General features: G+C 28.3%; 2 protein-coding genes across 2 annotated transcripts; one reads left to right on the forward strand and one right to left on the reverse strand.

Moving 5' to 3' along the window:
* Window positions 1-207: 207 nt before the first annotated feature.
* Window positions 208-14,285, forward strand: Nop56 (Nop56 ribonucleoprotein). Its single transcript, XM_016048358.5, has 9 exons — window positions 208-303; window positions 3,669-3,873; window positions 5,467-5,824; window positions 7,821-8,005; window positions 9,244-9,645; window positions 10,441-10,562; window positions 10,650-10,787; window positions 12,404-12,469; window positions 13,963-14,285. The coding sequence occupies exons 1-9, from the start codon at window positions 301-303 to the stop codon at window positions 14,176-14,178; spliced, it is 1,695 nt and encodes a 564-aa protein (XP_015903844.3). The 5' UTR covers window positions 208-300; the 3' UTR covers window positions 14,179-14,285.
* A 2,735-nt stretch (window positions 14,286-17,020) lies between these two features.
* LOC107436593 (heat shock protein 70 B2) lies at window positions 17,021-19,572 on the reverse strand. Its single transcript, XM_016048359.5, has one exon. It carries the CDS (start codon window positions 19,284-19,286, stop codon window positions 17,349-17,351), a length of 1,938 nt encoding a protein of 645 aa, XP_015903845.1. The 5' UTR covers window positions 19,287-19,572; the 3' UTR covers window positions 17,021-17,348.
* Window positions 19,573-21,532: the final 1,960 nt, after the last annotated feature.

A 21,532-nucleotide genomic window follows, 5' to 3' on the forward strand; every position in this document is an offset into this window, starting at 1 on the left:
AAAAAGGCATCAGTTTTCCTTTATTTTAGATTCATATTATAATGTATATTACAAATACTCAGATATAAATTTTCATTCTTAAAATCTTTCACTAAAACTGAATAGAGAAATAATATTTGAAAAATAACTCGTCGCTTTTTATTTTTTGAATTAATTCAAAATTAGTCTGTTTGTCAGTTTATAACCACTCAACTCCTATAAATGTTTGTTTTTAATAAAAGCATGCATGTGTTGGAGGCTTTGTCGACTGTGTAATTAATTATATAATACAAGTTAAATAAAGAAATTTTTTAAGAAATCATGGTAAGTAATGATCATTTGTCTTAGTATTAATTGCTGTTTATGATGTATATATAACTTTAAGATTCAATGAATTTTGCTTCAATGTGAAATCTTAGATGATGTATACTTACATAAAACACATATGTCGGTTTCTCATTATTTCTTGGTTTTTCGATCCTGATCGTTCTATCTGCAATGCGAAATTGCTACCCAGTAATTACATTCACTTTCAATCAATAAGCAAATTCGTATTTTCTTGCAATTTAGGTGTTTATGAATTGTATCTTACAAGTTGGTCCAAGTTTGTGTTTTTTTTCCCTCTCGACAAAATTTCACTACCATTGCATGCAAATTTACTGAAACCAAAAATTTAATAGACAGATATATTATATATGGTTTGTGATATTAGGGTACAGATACCTATACCAAAATCGTCGCGAAGTTTTTACATCTAACAGGCATTCATTCCATGATGTGCAGTGAACCAATGACCTATCAGAATCATGCGAACTTGAAGGGTTAAGTTTGTGACTACCTTTTTTCAAACCACTATTTAGTTAAATAAAAAAAATTATTAAATATATACCAGAGAGATAACCATAGATACACCAGAGGTATACCATAGTGGTAAAAATTATAAATTCGTTACTAATTAATATTAACTTTACTTGTTATGTTAACTTAAGTAATATGACTGTTTTAAAAGTAGGTTCTAAGTCCTTTCTACTAGTGATGTAAGGAATAGTGATGGGGCCGAATACCGAATATTCGGCCAAATTTTAGGCCGAATACTTACTTTTTAAAAAAAATTCTCTTTTGATTGAAATTAAAGTAATTTTCAAATTTTAAATTAAAAATTAAATAAATATTAACAAAATTGCTTCTTTAATCTTTGTATATTTAAAAAAAATTTTAACAACTTGATTTATTTTTTGTAATAATTTAAATATCTTGATGCCAATAACAGGGCAATATGGCTTTTATAAATCTAAATAATTAATAATAGCATATTTTAGTTATACTTGTAATTTATATGCTACTTTATTTAAGATAACTCATTACTTACTACCAGGGTTTCAAAAAATCCACCTGCGCAATAAAACCCGCCCGGGTTTTACTGGGTAAAACCCACTCTGAAAAGCCCACCCTAAAGTGGGTTTTACTGGGTTTTTCTAAGATTGATTTCTTTTTTTTATCCTCTGTTATATTAAAGAGTTATTCTATTGAAATATATATGTAGTTTAGCCTAAAAAAAGTGAAAGAACGTGAAGAAACTAATTGTGAACTAAGAAACTAATTGTTAGTGAAGAAACTTATTGTGTTGGAGACTGGAGAGTCACCTTGCTGGCTAGATTTGACTGTACGGCCATTGATTGGTCAGTGCCATTGATTCGCTTTCTATGCAAATAAAAATATATTTTCTCAAATATTTTTTAAGGATTAAAATATAAATAAAAAGAAATTCTGTGTTAAAATATGTTTCAAATGTGTGATGTATGTGAGTACATATAACCATTTTGCATCGTGATGTCAGAAGAAACTTTTTCCAGACTTTCACATCAATTTATTTGTATTAATTATTTATATGAAGTCAATTTATAAAATTAAACTTCATTATTAATATTAAAATAAGCTTTTTTAAAATAAGGTACTTATACCTGCCCTCTCTTTTGAAAAAAAAAAAAACCAGAAAAGCCCAATAGAACCCAGAAACACCCAATAAAACCCACCCGGGTTGGGTTTTTCTACAAAAACCTGGTTTTTTTGCAACCCTGCTTACTACTGTTAAATGTATTCTTAACTTTCTTTTTTGTCAGAAAAATTTTTAAAACTCAGAAAATTAAGAACTTTTTAAAAAGTTTCGCTTTTGAAATTTTAATTTTGTAATTAAATAATTTTCAAATTTTAAATTAAAAATGAAATAAATATTAACAAATTTTCTTTTTTATACTTTCTATATTTTAAAAAAAATTTAACAACTTGATGTATTTTTTGTAATATTTTAATTATCTTGATGCCAAAAATAAGGCTTTCACAAATCTAAATAATTAATAATAACATATACTTCATTATTCGGCCGAATAACTTCAATATTCGGCTAGGCCGAATATTCGTTACATCCCTACTTTCTACGGGGATATTTCCGCATGGTGATCTGTTGCACCATCTAAATTCGCAAAGTACCTAATATACTTGCTATTTAAAAAGAACAAAACAAAAACGTGTAGATGTTTGCCCGGGGCTGCTAGGAGTTATACCTTTTGAAGGGGTCCCTTTCTTTGTTTCTTATGTTTTCTTCTTCTTAGTTTCTCACAGCCACTGCCCATAAGTTGCCAAGACTTGTTGATTATTCTGCCACAGATCAGGATGCTGATATCTCTCCTTTTTCACAAAAAACTTAGTTTCACCAAAAGTTTTTTTAGATAAATATTGTGATGTATCTGGAGTCGGATCTAAGTTATTCCTTTTGAGTTGGGCCCTTTCTGCAATGCTTTTTATTTTTTTGGTTTCATGCAAGCCACAGTCTGAAAGTTGCCAAAATTTGTCAAAGATATTGACACAGGATCAATCACATTTGATTTTACCAGTTTCTAATTAAGGATTAAATATAATTAAAATATTTAATATAGTCGTTTCTTGCAGTGCTCATTCTAGGCAGAAAAAAGGGCAGGGTGCAAAAGTTTTAAAAAATGGCATTATTATTCTAAAAAGGAAATAATTTCTTTCTATAGGGCTTTACTCGTTCTATTAAAAAGCATTGTCATTTATTTATTTTTTTACTTTTCTAAAAGTAGCAAAGCAATCTTCTTAATTACTAATTTTTATTAATAAATTAACATATATCGAGTTAATAAGCTAATTAGCTTAGTAATTTATTTAAAATCCATGCATATATTAATAAAATAATAAATTTATGTTTTTAGGTATCTGTAGTTATGATTTAATAATTGAAATGATTAATAATAATTATGATTTTATGATAGTGAAGTAACTGCAAACTTTCAAAGACAAGTGCAACAAGGGAGTGTGATGGGTATTTTTCCTTTCCCATATAAATCTATGTATTGACAGCAATAACAAATTAAATAAAAAGAGTTGAAAATAACAAAAGTTTAAGAAATCCATTGTAGAGTTTGGGGAAAAAATAAAGAAGGGTTGAGGAAAGAAAGGACAAAAAGGGTATGGAGTCTATTACATCAGGGCACTAATTTACTTCAGAGGCAGCAGGGTGCTGCTCCCTGTTTACCCTGCCTAGAATGAGCTCTGGTTTCTTGTATTTTTCTCTATTCAAAATAAGGGATAACTTTTATCCATACAAGTTTTTAATGACAAATTTTTATTCATATCATCACTGTTTCAAGGTAATTGTATATCTTTTCTTCTAGCCTTGTCTCTATGTTTTGTTTGAGCATGCTGCAGGATATGGTCTCTTCAAGTCCATGAAGTTTGAAGATATTGAAGAATTTAAAGATGTTGTTGAACCTAATGTTGCTAAATTAGAAAAATTCAAGCAAATTGTGGAATTATTAGATTTTAGAGCTTTCAAAAATACAAGACATGCTCTGGATAACATGAATAGCATGTCTGAAGGTAAATTTAGCATGGTGTTAATTGCTATTAATTATCTGAATTACATTGTCATTTTATTACTTTTAATTACAACTGGTTACTTGTATATATATGTAGGTATTTGATGATTTACTGATGCCTTAATTTTTGATTTACGAATAATATTTGGCATTTCATATTGACAGAATTTTAAAATCACATCATAAATTATATTTTAAGTTGTATTTTTTTTAAATATTATATTGTAAAATATTATTTTTTTAATCAGTTTTTACAAAATCACAAAAACGGGATAGTGGCCAAAGGAACGTAGCTTTTAATTATGCATACACAAAATTATACTTAGATTCTTTGCAATTTCGTATAAACAGGATTTTTCACTGAAAATCTAGGTTCATTCCTGATTCCTAGTTCAGAATAATATTCAGGGTCCATCAAAGTGCGCATTTTCCAAGAACATGTGACCTGATTATTAGAATTGTAAATACAAAAGAAGATCTATATAATGCAGTTTTATAAATTGCTATCTGTATTAGCGGCATTAAGTTTACAATTTTTAAAGTATACCAAAATCAACAAATTTCTTGGTCAGGGGGACGTGGAATTGACAAATTTAGTGCTCTGGATAATTTAATTTTTTCTGAAAATATTAAAAATACTTCAGTGTATATTTTTGTGTTATTAAGTATTTTTATAAAAAAATTATTTTATAGCATTAATATTGACCTGATCCAAGTCATGCTGTTATTCATAAGTAAGTTAAAGCAGGGGTCTGTCCAGACATTTTGTAAAAGTTCCTGTTTTTGTAAAATTGTAAAAAAACTATTCATAATTTTTGAATATAAAATAAGTGTTAAGTCACATTCTATCAACCAGGGTCCTATTATTGCAAAAATTGCTAAAAACCTTTTCAAAAAGTTTTTAAATTGTAAATAGATACACATTATATAAGATTATGCTCAACAATTGCTGCTACTAAATTAGAGATGCAACATACAAATATTTGATATTTAGCCTATGATGCTCAACACAAAATATTCAATCACACATTTTTAATAATTTCAGTTGACACATTTTAAATAACACAACTTAGTAATGTATCACTTTTAATTCGTTATGCATTAAGTAAACTTAAACAATTCTTAAATTTATAATATTTTATTTAAAAAATTGCCAGAAATTAATTTTTATTTACATAATCTATTAATTAGTTTTATGAATAAATATAAGTTGATCAATTATTTATTTACAAAAGAAATTATGATTTAATATTAATCAGAATGCGCACACGATGTTTGTTAAAGTGGAAATATTTTCTTAGAATACCACATTTGGAATTTAAACTTAGTTTTTCTCTAAACGTCTTTCTCCCCCCTCTCCTGGGAAGGGTTTATTCGATTAACAAAACAATAATGAAGATAAACAAATTTGTGAAATGTCCGATTAAAAGATATATTATTTTGTGAAGGGTCCGTTATCTATAAAATACAAAGTTTTATATAATACAAGGCCTCATGTTTCAAGGTTTGTGTTATCAAGCTCTTTTTCTGTAATTAGAACTAAAGAGGTTTTGCTTGTTAAATTTCTTTCCTAACATTCTCCTGTATATTTAAGGTATATTGCACCCTGAACTTAAAGAGTTCCTGGAGGAGTCAGTGCCAAAAAAGAAGAAATCAATTGTTGGTGTTGCAGATCCAAAGCTGGCTGTTTCTATTTCCGAATTAGGATTCAATATTTCAGCAGATACTGCTGTTCAAGAGATCATTCGAGGATTGAGACGCCACTTTCATACTTTGGTTGAAGGGTTTGAAGATGCAAGCGCTGCATCTAAGTCCCAATTGGGTCTTGGTCATTACTACTCCAGAGCTCGAGTGAAGTTCAATGTTAACCGAATTGATAACATGATAATTCAAAGTATAAGTTTGCTAGACCAACTTGATAAAGATATCAATACATTTGTTATGAGAGTTCGGTATGTATTAGAGTTCTTAATTTCAGATATTTATGTGCATTTCATTATTGTTTGAATAGTTATTTACTTTTAAATTATTTGATGGGTGAGAAATGGCTTTTTGTCCTTCAAGGATGTACTAATGTTCACAGAACCAAAAATTTTTATTAAAAGGTTAAATATGTAATATCACTGCACCTTTTTACGCATTAATTTTTATTATTAAATGATATATTTCTATAAACTGTTCAGTATTGTTAAAATAATTCTTAAAAAAATTGTTGCAACTGTGATATAATAGAATAATTAGGCAGTTTGATGTTTTTTTTTTCTTTTCATTTTGTTAAAATTAGTTCTAAATATGTGACTTAATTCAAATGCATGTAAAAATTAAAATTATTTTTGTGTCATTCATTTTTTATTATTTTGCTATTTTATGTAATTTAGCTTTTATATCTCCTTAAAATTAAGTTATATTTCACACATGATAACTTAGATAGGCTGAAGACTTTGTCAGTTGTCTGTGTTGCTGTGCAAGTGCCTATAAGGTTCACTGCATAATAAGCATAACAAATTATGTCTGCATTTTGCAAATATTCAGATTTTCCCATTAGCATATGGCATACTTCTAAATGTGAAAGTTTTCAATATTGGCTATGTTCAGCTAAAAAGAAGGAAATCTGAAAAACTAATACCTTATCGAACCATTTATTCAGTATTTCTTTCGTGATCTTGAAGATCTTTAGTGAGGGGGGGGGGAGAGACAAATGTTTTATTTTCTCCTATATGTCAGAAATAATCTGTGGTTTTCTGATAAGCTGCCGTCAATTAAACATAAAGAAGCAGCATGCTGATATCCTTATATAAAGATCTATATATCTGATATAAAAATGAAAAGAGAAGATTGTTTATTAATCTAAGCATAAAATAGTTAATTACTAATGGCAGACGATTATTTTATGAAGATTTCTCTTTTTAAAGATGATACATTTCTGATTCCCTGACATTTTGAGTTTTTTTTTGTCAGTGTTCACAATAAATTTGAATATTGAATAAATTAGTTCTTTTAATTCATAAATTGTAGGATAAGTGGTTTTTTTAAAATTCAAATAAACTTATAATATCCTGCCCTGTCGGGGTTTTTAATAATTATGTAACATATGATTGATAAGTTTTCCTTTTATTTTATTGCTTTCTTTTTTCCTTATAATTAGATATAAAGTACAGTAGGGAACCGATTATCCGGAACGATCGGGACCATAGCAACTCCGGATAACTGATTTTTCCGGTTTTCTGAATCGCTACGAAAAGCCGTTTTTTTATTGTTAAACCCAACTGAAAAAAAAAATTTGGAAATAGTCTTAAAAAGAAGAAAAAACGATAAAGTAATACACTAATAATTATTTCCAAAATGATGGTAAGGTAAACATCTTTAAAAAAAGAACGAAAAATCCTAAAATCTTAGGGGGAAAAGAAATATTTTTTAAAAAAAATGGTGGGAAAATTTATTGAATTTCGTTCCGGTTTTCTGATTTCCGGATAACGGGTTCTGTACTGTACATTGCGTTTTTTTAATTATTGGTTTAGTTTCATATTAGTTAATTTGGTGATTTTAATTAATCTTCAAAAAATTTTTATGTGAATTTTGTATTTTTAAACTTGTTTTTTATGTCTAAACTTAATTTTTTTTATGCTTTTAAGTGTTATTTTCTACCATTTTTTTTAATAGTTGTGTTACTCTTTTTCCTTGTAATTTGTGTTGAATAAAACATTAGAAAATGACACTTTTTAGCCGATCCATCTAGAAAACCAGAAATTCGAACATCCAAAATAGCAATGGCCCACGGGCATCCTGGATAATTGGCTCTCTACTGTTATTAGATTAATTTCTCAAACTTTGATATATTTTACTACAAAAAGCAGAAGTGTATTTTGAACTAATTCAATGTAAATTTGACATTTGTTTTATTTACAGTTCTTTTAATTATAGCTTATATTTCTATGTGTGTTGTTTTAGTGAATGGTATAGTTTACATTTTCCTGAGCTGCTGCAAGTTGTCCCAGAAAATGCTATGTTTATCCAGTGTGTTCATGTAATAAAGAATCGTAAAGAAATCGAGGGATTGGAGGATGATTTAGAAAAAGTACTTGGTGATCGAGCTAAAGTTGAAAAAATCATGATCTTGGCTAGGTGCTCCATGGGTAAGAGCTAAATTTTAATTAACGCATTTAAAAGAATTTGTTACTTTGTTTTTGACAATATTGATTTAAAAAAAAAAAATTATGTAAAAAAAAAAAGAAAATTCATGTTACTTATGTGTTAATTTTTTCCTAATTAAAATTCCTCTTCTATTCTTGATATTTATTGTTGGTAGTTTTTGGAAAGTAATATTGTTTTAGAGCTCTGAATCATTAAAGAAAAATTTGGAGCAGTTTTAAAGTTATTACTTTATTTATAGATGGAGTAAACTGTTAGTTTTCTGTTTCACAGTTAAGCTGCAATCTGGGTAAAACTTTGCTTGAAAATTTCCTGTCAAAAGGGAATTTTTAACTAGTATTTTATCCATACGAGATTATATAGAATGCTTTGGCCATGTATGATTTTGTCCTGCCGTTACTTCCTTATTAGTTTGTATCAATACTTTATTTTCTACGTTGACAAAACATTGAATTATGAATGGTATTTTAACACCAAGAGACCAGACCAATGACCAGATAATTAAGAATTAATTATGTTTTAGTTAAAAATTTTGCTTTTTTTAGGTTGTTTCCTGTTTTATTTTAAGCTTATATTTTCTGTAATGCTTGAACAGCTGAAAATGAAATACTCTAAAGTTTGAACTTTATTATAATAGAGATCTCCAACCCTCGATATAATATATAGTTAGGCTCCTATATAACCCTGATTAAAGTTTTATTGAGTTTTCAATAAAATGCTATGAAAAAAAAACATGTAATTCTTGAAAAAACAATACAGTACAGAACCCGTTATCTGGAAATCAGAAAACCAAAAAACCGGAACGAAATTTAATAAATTTTCCCGCCATTTTTTTTAAAAAAAAAAATTTCCCTCATAAGATTTTAGGATTTTTCTTTCTTTTTTGAAAGATGTTTACCTTACCATCATTTTGGAAATAATCATTAGTGTATTACTTCATTGTTTTTTCTTCTTTTTAAAATTATTTCCAAATATTATTTTTTTTAAGTTGGGTTTAACAATAAAAAAAAACAGCTTTTTGTAGCGATTCAGAAAAACTTAAAAATCAGTTATCCGGAATAGCGATGGTCCCGATCGTTCCGGATAATCGGTTCCCTATTGTAGTACCTACTCTTTACATATATTCTGAAAGTGTCTTAGATGCAAAAAAAAAAGAAGAAAGATTGGGTTGCAGTTATAAAATTGAATTGCCATTTGAAGCATTGTCTCCCTTCTCTTTCAGGTATGGATGTAGGAGGTCCTGATCTTGAAAATGTCTATAGTTTTGTGGAAAGGATAATGTCTATGACAGAGAAAAGAAAGGAAATAATGGAGTATTTAAAAGAAAAAATGCATAATGTTGCTCCCAACTTAGCAGCCTTGATTGGAGAGGTTGTTGGTGCCAGACTCATTGCACATTCAGGCAGTTTAACAAACCTTGCCAAAGCTCCAGCTTCAACAGTTCAGATTTTAGGGGCAGAGAAGGCTTTATTTAGAGCCTTAAAAACTCGAGGCAATACTCCAAAATATGGTTTGTTGTACCATTCAAAGTTTATTGGAAGAGCTGCTAAAGCAGATAAAGGCAGAATTTCTCGATATCTGGCTAATAAATGTGCTGTGGCATCCAGGATAGACTGCTTTAGAGGTAATTTGTTTTCTGTATATTTCTGTTTAGAAGGTAAAATAAGCCAGCAATGTTTCTGCTATGGTTTGTCTAAAGTAAAAACTACCCTAGCCATTTGTCTGGACCTTTTGCATTTTTTTTTCTTTTTTCAAATTGATAAAATATGTAATAATTTTATGGTTAAAATATACTTTATGTGAAGTGGTTTTGTGTAAATGTTTTACATGTTAGATATTTTTAGGAAGAAAAAAAAATTGTAGCTTAAACAGGGTTCGTAGCGTTTTTAAAAAGTGCTTATTTTCGATTATCATTTTTTAAAAGCCCTTAAAGGTGCTTTTTTCATTGGGTGTGCTGAATTTTCCCTTTACCCTGTTGATTTTTGCCACATATTATGCAAAAAGACACTGTTCATATTGTTCGATTCAATGTTTTCACAATTAATTCAACCCCAATCTATTTCCGCGTACCATCAGTCCTTAGCATAGGAAAACGCCATTCGTTTTATGATTCAAAATTTTATGATTTTTGACAATTATCAAAACTATGCCTGCAAAACTGAAGTTTTTTTTGACATGGTGGTTAAATCTGGATAAAACCGTCAATTGTCAAAAACTTGCCAAGCCTGACAAATTATATATTTATTTTTTAAAGTGCTTAAAAGGTGCTTATTTATTATTATTTTTTTGTTTTGAAAAATTTGGCTATGCACCCTGTTAAACGTATTTTTAAAAAAAAATATTTTGGAAATTCAATGTTTTACAATTTATTCATTACTTTCAATCTAAGTGTGTTCTAACTCATTATTATTTTGACCAGATGTGCCCACCAGTATTTACGGCGAGAAGATGAAAGATCAGGTAGAAAACAGGTTGAAATTCTTTGAGACTGGTGAAATCCCAGCGAAGAATATAGGTTTGATGGCTGAAGCTTTTGAAGAAGTAATAATAATAATTAAATACCTTAACTTAGATATTTTAAACTTGTTGTGTTCTGTTTGTTTGCTAAATTATCTTTCAATTATTTAGGCAGAAGCTGAAGAGAAACAGGTACTGAAGGAAAGGAAAAGAGCTATAAAGAAAGCTAAAAAGCAGTTATTGCAAGATGTTGATGAAAGTGCTTTGATGAATGGTTTAACTGCAGCAGTTGCCAACCATGTTGATACGGTAATGCTTAATATTAAAATTGCAAGATTATATCATCAGGAATACCAATTATTTCGGATTGTAATTTTTATTAGAGATTACTGAAAGTTCTATTTCTCCTTTGTTTAGGTGGCCCAATTAGGAGACATAATTTTTCGTTTGTTCCAAAAACAAAATTTAAATCATTATTTGCAATACTTTACTTAACTCCTATTGTCTACACCTAAATGTACAAGGGACCTTCATAATATAATCCTCCGTGTTCTCATTTCATAATTAACTTGTTAAATGTTTCAATTTGCATTTTACAGTTCTAGTGGAACAAGTTGATCACTTGTTTAAATAGACCTTTATTTTTAAACCAAGAACCAAATTTTATCATATGTAATTAAAAAGTGCAAAATTTTTGCAACCTGACCACCTATCTTGAATGTAGACTACTGAAATTAGTCAAATTTTCTAGGAGAGTTATTAAATGCTATTGTAACCCCTTATGTTGTCCAGGAATTTTTTTTTCTTTCAGGAACGTTTCTTTATTATGTACAAAAAATTCATTAAATTAATAAAATACAGGGAAAAGTACTAGCCTTTTGCAGTTCAATGTCCCCTCTGGTTAGACATCAAAGCCATTGCCCTGAAGCTTACATTTTTTGTATCTTAATATTTAATGACGATTTCTTTTATAATTGTTTGTAACTTATATAAAAATTTTATTATTTATTTCAAGTGATTTAGTGTTCATATTAGTTTGATATTTAAACATAATCTGCAGAGGATTAAAGAGTTATGCAACAACTAGGTCTGTAAGGATAAAGTCTGTAGTAAATCTTAAAATGTTGAAACTTTTAATTCTAAATATTCTAATAGTATGTATGTTCTGTGTGCCGATATTTTTTAAAAATTATTAATAATAACTAATTTATTTTATGCTCTAATTGTACAATTGCAATTGTATGTCTGTTTTATGTACATGTTACAAATTGTAAATCATTCTGGTAATTAATCTCATTTAAGATGTATGCAATATTTACTTGATACAATTTTAAATTCACAAAAGAAAATTTAATTAATTTTATCTAGTTTGGTGACTGATATACAAAATATATTTATATATAACATATTTATAAGAATAACATTGATCTATAGAAGAGTAACACGAAACAAAGAATTGGAAGGAAAACTCATCCCCTTTCATTAAGTTAAGCACCTAAGTTGACCACTAAAGCCATGCACTGCAGGGGGTCAACTTACATAGGAATCCTCATTAACATAATAACATTACTTTATGCTGTTTGAGTAATCATTATTTTTGCAATTGTATGAATTCTTTCATTTATTTTCTGCTTAAATTTAAGGCAATGTATACAATACTTTCAAACTTTGATTTTTAATCTTCTACATTTTAGTTCATTGAAGCTTTTTCTTTATTCAGAACAAGCATTTTTTTTTCCTTTTCATTTTTTTTTAACCTTTTGTTTTACTGATCTTCAAATATATTAGTAGCGTAATGTTAGGTACTAAATGATTTTATTTTAACTGGTAAGCAATGAATAAGATTATAACACCTAGACTTTCTCTTGTGATAACTAAATTGTAATTAGTCATTTTATATATTAATTTACTTTTTTCTTTTATAGGGTGAAACAGAATCTCCAACAAAAAAGAAGAAAAAGAAGCGAAAGCAGATGGAAGAAGAATCTGCGGTATGTTGTTCATTATGAATTGTGTGTATTTTAAGGGTCATCCCATATTTTTACAACGAAACTTAGTAATAATTTTTTGTCAATCTTAATGAAGGCAGTCATTTGATAAGAAAAACTGTTTACGTTTTATTATTTGGCAGCTGAATAAATTTTTTCTATGTTTATCTAAAATGTTAAAACTTTTTCATTATTATTATTTTTAAGTGTCAAGATTTATCTGGCAAATATATAGTGTTTCTGACTTGAAGTATTTCACAGTATAAAAGAAAGTTATATGATCCTTTATTGGGTAAATCTATGAGACAAAATTTAATATGAATTTGTATAAATAATAATAATTAACTTATGGCAGAATGATCAAAATGAATTTACTCTTGATTTTCAAACAAGGAAATATTTATTAATGTAATACTTAAAACAGGGTTGTTAATTTTTATCTTTTTTATTTGATTTCAATCAGTTTTTTTAAATTCTAATTGTTTTATTCTAATTATTTGAATATATAGCATAATTATATTACAGCCTATTGAAATTAAATCTATATTTCTTTTCAAAATATTTTCTTGCAGAATTTATACGGAAAGTGAAAAAGAGTGTTTTTTTTTTTTTAATTAGTTAACTTATTCTATTGTTGTAGTATAATTTTGTATATGAGAATTGTTCATTTGCTTAACTATAAGTTTTAATACTTTTTGCAAATCTGTTTTGCAATGAGGTTTTAATATTTAAGTTTTGAATGAAGTTTGCTATCTTTTCTTTCTTATACATTAAGTTCATTTTTTACAAAATGACAAAGTAGCCACTTATTCTAATCAGGAAGAAACTTAAAATTTTTGAAATATTATTGTTTGCAAAGAATTGCCTAATTGTGCCGTTTCGAACTTTTGAATTTATCCAATGGCTCTTATATTTTTCTAGTCACTGGTGCTCTTTTTAATAAATAATTTATTTTTAATTCTAAATAATATCTATTTCCTGAACATATTTAAACCCTACCTTAGAATAATAAACATATTTGAAAATCAACTTTAATCATTTAAAAGTATGTAATGAAATTAACAATTAAAATTTTCAATAGAAAAATGTTTATTTATTATTATGATAATTTTAGGTTTAAAACAAGGTTAGGTTTTTCTGCATTTAGATATTCTTATAGTACATTTAAACATATTGGTAATAAATTACTATCAAAATTATTTTATTTTAAATATGAAAATTTTTCTAATTTTACTCTGGAAATTTCAGAGAATTTTGATTTAAATGAGCATCCTGACAAAGCTCTATATTGCAATTTAAAAGTTACAGGTTACTCTCAATATGTCCTTTCCTACATTATGTTATGCGGAATAAACTTATCAATTAGGACGGAATTAATCCTTTAAAATCTGGTCAGAACCAGATAATTAAATGTAATTCAGATAGGGCAAAAACTTTTTCTATGAATGTATATTTCAATTTAAAATATGTTAAAATAGTCATTTTCATTGTTACAGGAGACGAATCATGAAGCTTCAGAGGACTTTGTAGCTCGAGTAGGCGGCAAAACAAAGGCTGAATTAAAAGCTGAAAGGAAAGCAAAAAAGAGGAAACTAATGGAAGAATCAATTGAAGAACCAGAAATGGATTTAAGTTTAAATACTTCTGAAGTGAATGATGACATCACACCAAAGAAGAAAAAGAAGAAGAAACAAAAAGAATTGGGAGCTTAGTAAAAATGCTGTTATACTTTCTTCTTAAGGCATTTTATTCCTCATTTATGACATGTAATGGATTAGCTGTTGTTGACATAAATAAACATATTTTAGTTTTTTTTCTATTTCTGTTTCCTTGTTTATTTGATTATTCTTAAGTCAGGGGTTTTCCGACTTGCATGAGGCCGGGGGCCGTAATTAAAAACACCAGTCAAATGGCGGGCCGCAACTTTATCAAAATTTTATATAGAACTCTTTTATGTTTTAAGGAACGTTAAATATTACTGTCAGATTTTTATCAAGTTGTACAAGACAAAAGTATTGAATTACAAATTAAAATAAGAAGTTGATTTTTGAAAGATATTTAATTGCATATTAAAATATTCTGGCTACAAAATTTACAAATGAAAAGAATTTCGTGAAAAGGAGTGGTTTCAAAAAGTTGAAGGAGAATTTTTTCAAGAAAATTTCTGATACACACATGCTAAATTATATTCGCAAAATACAAAGAAAAAAAAATGAGCATACACAATTATTTTTGTATTTGAATGAATATTTTCTTAGATGCAAAACTTGAGTAATAAATTTTTTTGCGCCATTGGTATGTTAAATTTCACAGAAACGATGAAATTGGGTTTTATTTTAAAGAAAGAAAAGTATTTTAATCCCATATAGATTTTTTACGAAAATTGTCGGCAAAAAAACGACAACTAATATTATAGTTCATTGGCCACAAAAAAAGGCTTTGCGGCTCGTGGGTCGCCAGTTAGTAACTGCTGCTCTAAGATATAATAGCTTAAATATGAAATTGGGGTTACCCAAAACACTTATAAATTCTGTGTACAAAGTCTTATTTAAATTTGTGTACCGTTCATAGCAGGATAATTATTATTCTTTAAATCCATTTTTATTTTTAATAATTTTAATTTAATAATTAAAATAAAATGTAACAGTACACTAAAATTTAATTACTGCATGTTTATTTTGCAATGCTTTTAAAATTATCTTAATGCATTTAAATGCTCAATTCCAATTTATTGTAATGTATCATTAACTACCAAAAAACAGACTAAAATGAAAAATGCATGTTAGTACATTCTTATGCTTTATCTTGTTTTCGTGTATTAATCTACATAGCATTATACCCATCTCCCTATAATTCTTTAGGATAAAATAAATTATAAAATGTCACCTTTTTTTTTTTAAAGTTTTTTATAATGATAAAATAATGTTACTTTATCAGCAAGTTTACAAATCTTCTTGTATAAAATAACTTGCTGATTTATTTATATTTTAAAAAAAAAACCTATGTTTGAAATTGGATAGATTTTTCTATTTAATTATGCATATTAAGTAATTACTTTATATATATATATAAAAGGCATTACATTTTTGCCTTGTACTTAATCTGTATACCATTCTGAACATCAAAAGAATTTTAAGATTTTTAATTTGTCTTTAAAAATGTTTTAATTTGTTACCTACCAAGTACTAATGTAATGTTAGAATAATTAATTATTTAGTGCATTGCATTTTTTATTTAAAGTTATAGTTCATAAAAACTCTGACCCACTCTAATTTTAATTTTTTCAAGATATCTTTTTTATAATTAAAATTATTAATTTAAGATAAAAAGATGGATAATTTAGATTAAAAAGAGTATAGATTTATAACCGAAGCTATGCCGACTATATCTTGCATTTCCTTTAAAATACAGCAGTAAAAAAAAATTCACTTCTTACTAAGAATGTTGAAAATTTTGAAAAAATAATGCAATTGTTTCCAAAAAAAACCTAATCTAATCACAGCTTAATTTAAAAATAATGCACATAATTTTTAAAGTTTTTACTATCAATACCACTACCATTGTCATAAGAGTGTTTTAAAACAAACTAATTTATATTTGATCTTTTTAAACTATGTATCATTCAAGGTAAACTAATAAAATCCAAAAATGACTTAATAAACAATTTGAACAAAGAAGGTTAATGTTTTTATAATCCTTAAACTAAATTTGTGGCATAATTTTCTCCCATGCTAAGTTTTAGAAAGTAACAGCTAACAAATTCTAGATTGAAAAGATGCACCCTATCACTAAACAGAGCAAAATTCTGTTTATTTTCATCAAATTGTTTCGAATATTTCCCTCTTCTACTAGATTCATTGATTCAAATCAATGAATTTTTTAATTTTTCTTATTCAAATGATATTTTTGATAACATTATTATATCTATTTTATTACTTGGATTATATTTATTGATTAAATACATTTTCATGTTATTAATTCCAAACAAAAATAAAGGTTTAATACAATTCCTGTATACATACATAAAAACAAGGTTATAAATAAGCTTTAGAACCAAATTTTAATATGCAGATGTATTTTAAAATTTTATGCATTTTTTAAATATATATAGCATTTAAAAGATTAAAATAAAGAGCTTTTTGTTATAATGTATTTTTTAAACACATTTTATGGAAACTTTTTCTAAGAAAAATAGTAATACTTAATAATTTTTATTATGCCTCACATAAATTACTTTGTACCAGAGATATAAAGCACCTAAAATTGATTTGTGCGAGATTATTTGAAATATTAAATACAAGAATTTCTAACAATTATTTACAAAATATATGGGAAATTTTAATCATTAAGCTTTTGAAAAAATATAAGTTTATTAACTACAAAATTGAAATAAATTTTTAATTTAAATTTGTATTGATTATTAAATCTTGGCCTTGCATACCTACTATACCAAAGTGCGATTATTTTTTTTATATTTTTCATTAAATTTGTTATTTTTCAGATTTTTTGGATAAATCTTGAATAAGAACAAAATTCAAATAAAGACACAATGTAAAAACATTAAATAATTTTATTTAAAAATATCACATTTTTTTTAACACTTGATTAAAACATCAAAAAATAATGATATTTCACATTTTCAGAATCCAACACATGAAATTTATAATGGTATTTATAAATTAAATAAATAGTGCAAAAAGACTAGATTATATACAATATTACATAGCAATAATGAAATAAAAGAAAATTAAAACCTCATACAAAGCATAAAACTCTAGCACTGGAAATGAGTTGCATATATTTACAATGTATTAATGTAATTAGTAAATATAAATATGCATTTCAGCAAAATCATTTTAAATACACTCACCAAAAAATTAGTCTAATCAACTTCTTCAATTGTGGGACCAGTGCTAGAAGTATTCGATTTTTGTCCTGAACAACAAGGTCCATTTCCAGAACAACATGATTTACCGCCTTGATGTAATTTGGTCATTAAAGGCGATAATTCAGATTGGATTTCTTTCATTTTATGTTCAAGTTCATCTTTATCAGCTAATGTATTATTGTCCAACCACTGAATTACAGAGTCACAAGTTTGCTTCACTTTAGCTTTGTCACTAGAAGATAGTTTGTCTTCAGGAGCTGAGTCAGCAGCCTGCTTCGCAGAATACACATAGCCTTCCAAGGCATTCCTGGATGCGACTTTCTCCCTTTGCTCGGCATCTTCTTTTTCGTATTGTTTGGCTTCGTTCAACATCTTCTCAATCTCGTCCTTGGATAATCTTCCCTTATCGTTAGTAATCGTGATGCTTTGGGACTTTCCAGTACTTTTCTCTAATGCAGACACATTCAGGATTCCGTTGGCATCCATGTCGAAAGTGACTTCGATCTGTGGGACACCTCTTGGTGCAGGTGGAATGCCGGAAAGCTGGAAACGTCCAAGAAGATGATTGTCTTTAGTCATGGCTCTTTCTCCTTCATAAACTTGGATATCAACGCCAGGTTGGTTGTCAGAATAAGTTGTAAATACTTGTGATGTCTTGCACGGAATACGAGAGTTTCTCTCGATGATCTTAGTCATCACTCCACCTGCTGTTTCGATACCAAGAGATAGAGGTGCTACATCCACCAGCAAAACATCCCTGATTTTTTCGTCATTGCTGCCAGTTAAAATAGCCGCTTGAACTGCAGCACCATAGGCCACTGCTTCATCAGGATTAATAGACATGCAAAGATCTTTTCCATTGAAGAAATCCCTCAACATCTTTTGGATTTTAGGGATGCGAGTAGAACCTCCAACAAGGACGACATCGTGGATGGAACCTTTGTCTAGTTTGGCATCTTTTAGGGCTCTTTCTACTGGTTCTAGGGTCAATCGGAATAAGTCCATGCAAAGTTCCTCGAATCTGGCTCTGGAAATTTTAGAATAAAAGTCAATTCCCTCAAACAGGGCATCAATTTCAATGCTAGCTTCAGAACTACTTGACAGAGTTCTTTTTGCTCTTTCACAGGCTGTTCTTAATCTTCTCAAAGCTCTTGAATTATTTCGCACATCTTTTCGATGCTTGCGCTTAAACTCTTCCACAAAGTGGTTAACCAGTCTATTGTCAAAGTCCTCTCCCCCAAGATGAGTATCTCCAGCTGTTGATCTTACTTCAAAAAGCGAACCTTCGTCAATTGTTAGAATTGAAACATCAAATGTGCCACCTCCTAAGTCAAAGATCAGGATATTTTTCTCGCCACGCAAGTTCTTATCTAATCCATATGCTAAGGCAGCAGCTGTTGGTTCATTAATTATTCTCAACACATTCAGTCCAGCAATTCTTCCAGCATCTTTTGTTGCTTGTCTCTGGGAATCGTTGAAATAAGCTGGCACTGTGATAACAGCATCAGTCACTTTTTGACCAAGATACATCTCTGCGGTTTCTTTCATCTTGGTCAATACCATAGCACTAATTTCTTCTGGATTAAATAATTTCCGCTCACCTTTAACCTCAGCACTTATTTTCGGCTTACCAGATTCGTTGACCACTTTGAAAGGCCAGTGCTTCATGTCCTGTTGAATTTTAGGATCATCAAAATTTCTTCCAACAAGTCTCTTAGCATCGAAGATGGTGTTTTCAGGATTCATTGCCACTTGAGCTTTTGCACCATCACCGATCAGTCTTTCAGTTTCAGTGAAAGCAACATAACTGGGAGTTGTACGATTTCCTTGATCATTTGCGATGATTTCAACATTTCCATGCTGAAAAACTCCCACACAGGAATAGGTGGTTCCCAAATCAATACCAATTGCAGGTGCTTTACTACAAGGCATCTTCTCAAAATGTCCAAATCGAATGCAAAACACTAAATTATAAGCTATTACTCAAGAATAAACAGTCTCGTAGAAGAAGAAAAATTCTTCGTATAACTCTTCAGATTCAATATAAATAGATTAACTTCACAATGCAATGCACAACGTAAAATCAGCGAGCAATTTTCGCATCAACAAAACACTTTGTTTACCTCTTTTAGGATTCATGCTGTTGTGCGGTTTCGGTTTCATATATATAGTCTGCTTCGAAAATACTAGAAAACGCGAGAAATAGTCTAGTGCTGCCATCTATATTAGAACAATCGAGAATGCTCTTTCCTTGCGAGTAAATGCTAGAAATATCTTTTGTTGACGTCATATTACATCGTCATAGATTCGAGAAAGATGACGAAAAGTTCAGAAAACTCTACAATCCAGTTTTTCGACCATCTCAGTCTGCGTTTTCTTTCTTCTAGAATATTATAATACTAAGTTCGATTTTTCACAGCGATATTTAAATCATTTTTCAATAAATTTAAAAGAAAATTTCTAATGTGTTGTTTAAAAAAATGGAAGAATATTTATTAAAAAAGCTAGAAAAAAAAACAGGCAATTTGTTTTAAGTCTTAATAGTTCATATTGGTATTTATTTTTTATGTGATAGTAAATGCAAGCTTCGTAACTTTGTTTAGGTTTTGGGTTTTTAAAATATAAATGAAAAATGTAGGAGAAAATTAAATCCATTTTTATTCATATGCAATCCATCTAATATAAAGGAAAAAACTACAAATTTTATATAAACGATGATTTTTAAATGATAATTGAAATGATTGTCCAATTTAAAATAAAATTTTTATAAACGTAATGTAAAAAAAAGGGAACATTTTGTTTTGATGTTTATATCAAATATTAATTTTAAAACTTGATATAAGTTTTATAATCTTAAAAAATAAAAGTATAATGCAAATTATATAGTTATTAAAATACCAAAAAAGAAAGCGAAACATAAATAGTCATGAAAAAAATAGTATTTACTAATAACAGTTTATTTATAGCATGCTGCAAAAAAGCTGACTGATTTATTAATAACATAAGAGCATCGGCGAAAATAATTTTGCTTAGAAAAGAATGTTGAAATAACAAATGTTGTTGTCGAATAATGAATGTTGACAGGGCCGGATTAACCTATAGGCACACTAGGCACGTGCCTAGGGCCTACGAAATTCAGGGGCCTACGAAAAACTTGGGAGAAAAAAATTTAAAAAAAAATCAAACGTAGTGGAATCAGAAAAAAAGTTTTGTTTTTCTGATTCCACTGCGTTTGATTTTTTTTTTCTTTTCACGATAAATTTCGCACTCAATAAATTCTTTTTATTCATAAATTTTATCATTAGTTTTTTTTTTTTTTAAATTCCGTTGATACTTGCCTTGTTCCGGGTTTTAATATTCATGCTAGTGCCTTTTTTAACTATCGTTTCGATAATTTTCAAGTGTTTTGATTTAGATCAATAAGTTTTCCTTTTATTTTATTGTTTCCCCCCGTTTAATTAGGTAAGAAATATATTGCGTTATTTAATCATTGGTTTTGTTTATATAAGTTAATTTAGGAATTGTAATTATTTTAAAAAAATAAATATGAGAATTTTGTATTTTTTAAACTTGTTTTTCTTGTCTAAACTTGTAAATTTTTTATTCTTTTAAATGTTATATTTCTACCATTTTTTTTCTCTTTAAAGTTAGGAGAACCTTTCTTTTTTCTCTTACTTTATGCATTACACTTAGTCGGTATTGCAGATAAAGTTCGATAAACAAATTCGTAAATTAAAATCCATATTAATAAAAGTGTAAAAAAAAAAATATGCAAGAAAATTTCAGCATATATTTTGAAAAGAGGGGAGGAGTGGGGAAGGAGGGGAGGGCCCAAAAACGGCTATGCCTAGGGCCTACGAAAGGTATAATCCGGCTCTGTGCCTAGGGCCTACGAAGGGTATAAACCGGCTCTGAATGTTGAATATTAATATTCCTCATCGACATTCAAGAATTTCTTCCTGTAAGTCAGTGTTTCCCAAACTTATGACTTTTGTGTACCCTTTCTAAATTTTTCGTAACGCTGTGTACCACTAATAAAAAAAAATGAATGTTTTTTTGCTATAAAAAAATTCACAAAAGTTAAAAATCACAACTGACTGTTGACACCACTAATTATTAACTGTTAACTCTGCAAAAAATAACTTATAGAAAAATACGTAATGGTAAATTTTCATGGC

The sequence above is a fragment of the Parasteatoda tepidariorum genome, chromosome 4 (genome assembly GCF_982258835.1).
Source record: "Parasteatoda tepidariorum strain Cologne lab strain chromosome 4, Ptep-v5.0, whole genome shotgun sequence".
Lineage (NCBI taxonomy): Eukaryota > Metazoa > Arthropoda > Arachnida > Araneae > Theridiidae > Parasteatoda > Parasteatoda tepidariorum.

Coding starts and splice junctions, on each gene's coding strand:
- Nop56 (XM_016048358.5), top strand. Junction 5,825..7,820: donor ACATTTGTTATGAGAGTTCG/GTATGTATTAGA, acceptor GTGTTGTTTTAG/TGAATGGTATAGTTTACATT. Junction 8,006..9,243: donor CTTGGCTAGGTGCTCCATGG/GTAAGAGCTAAA, acceptor CTTCTCTTTCAG/GTATGGATGTAGGAGGTCCT.
- LOC107436593 (XM_016048359.5), bottom strand. CDS start 19,286: ATGCCTTGTAGTAAAGCACCTGCAATTGGTATTGATTTGGGAACCACC.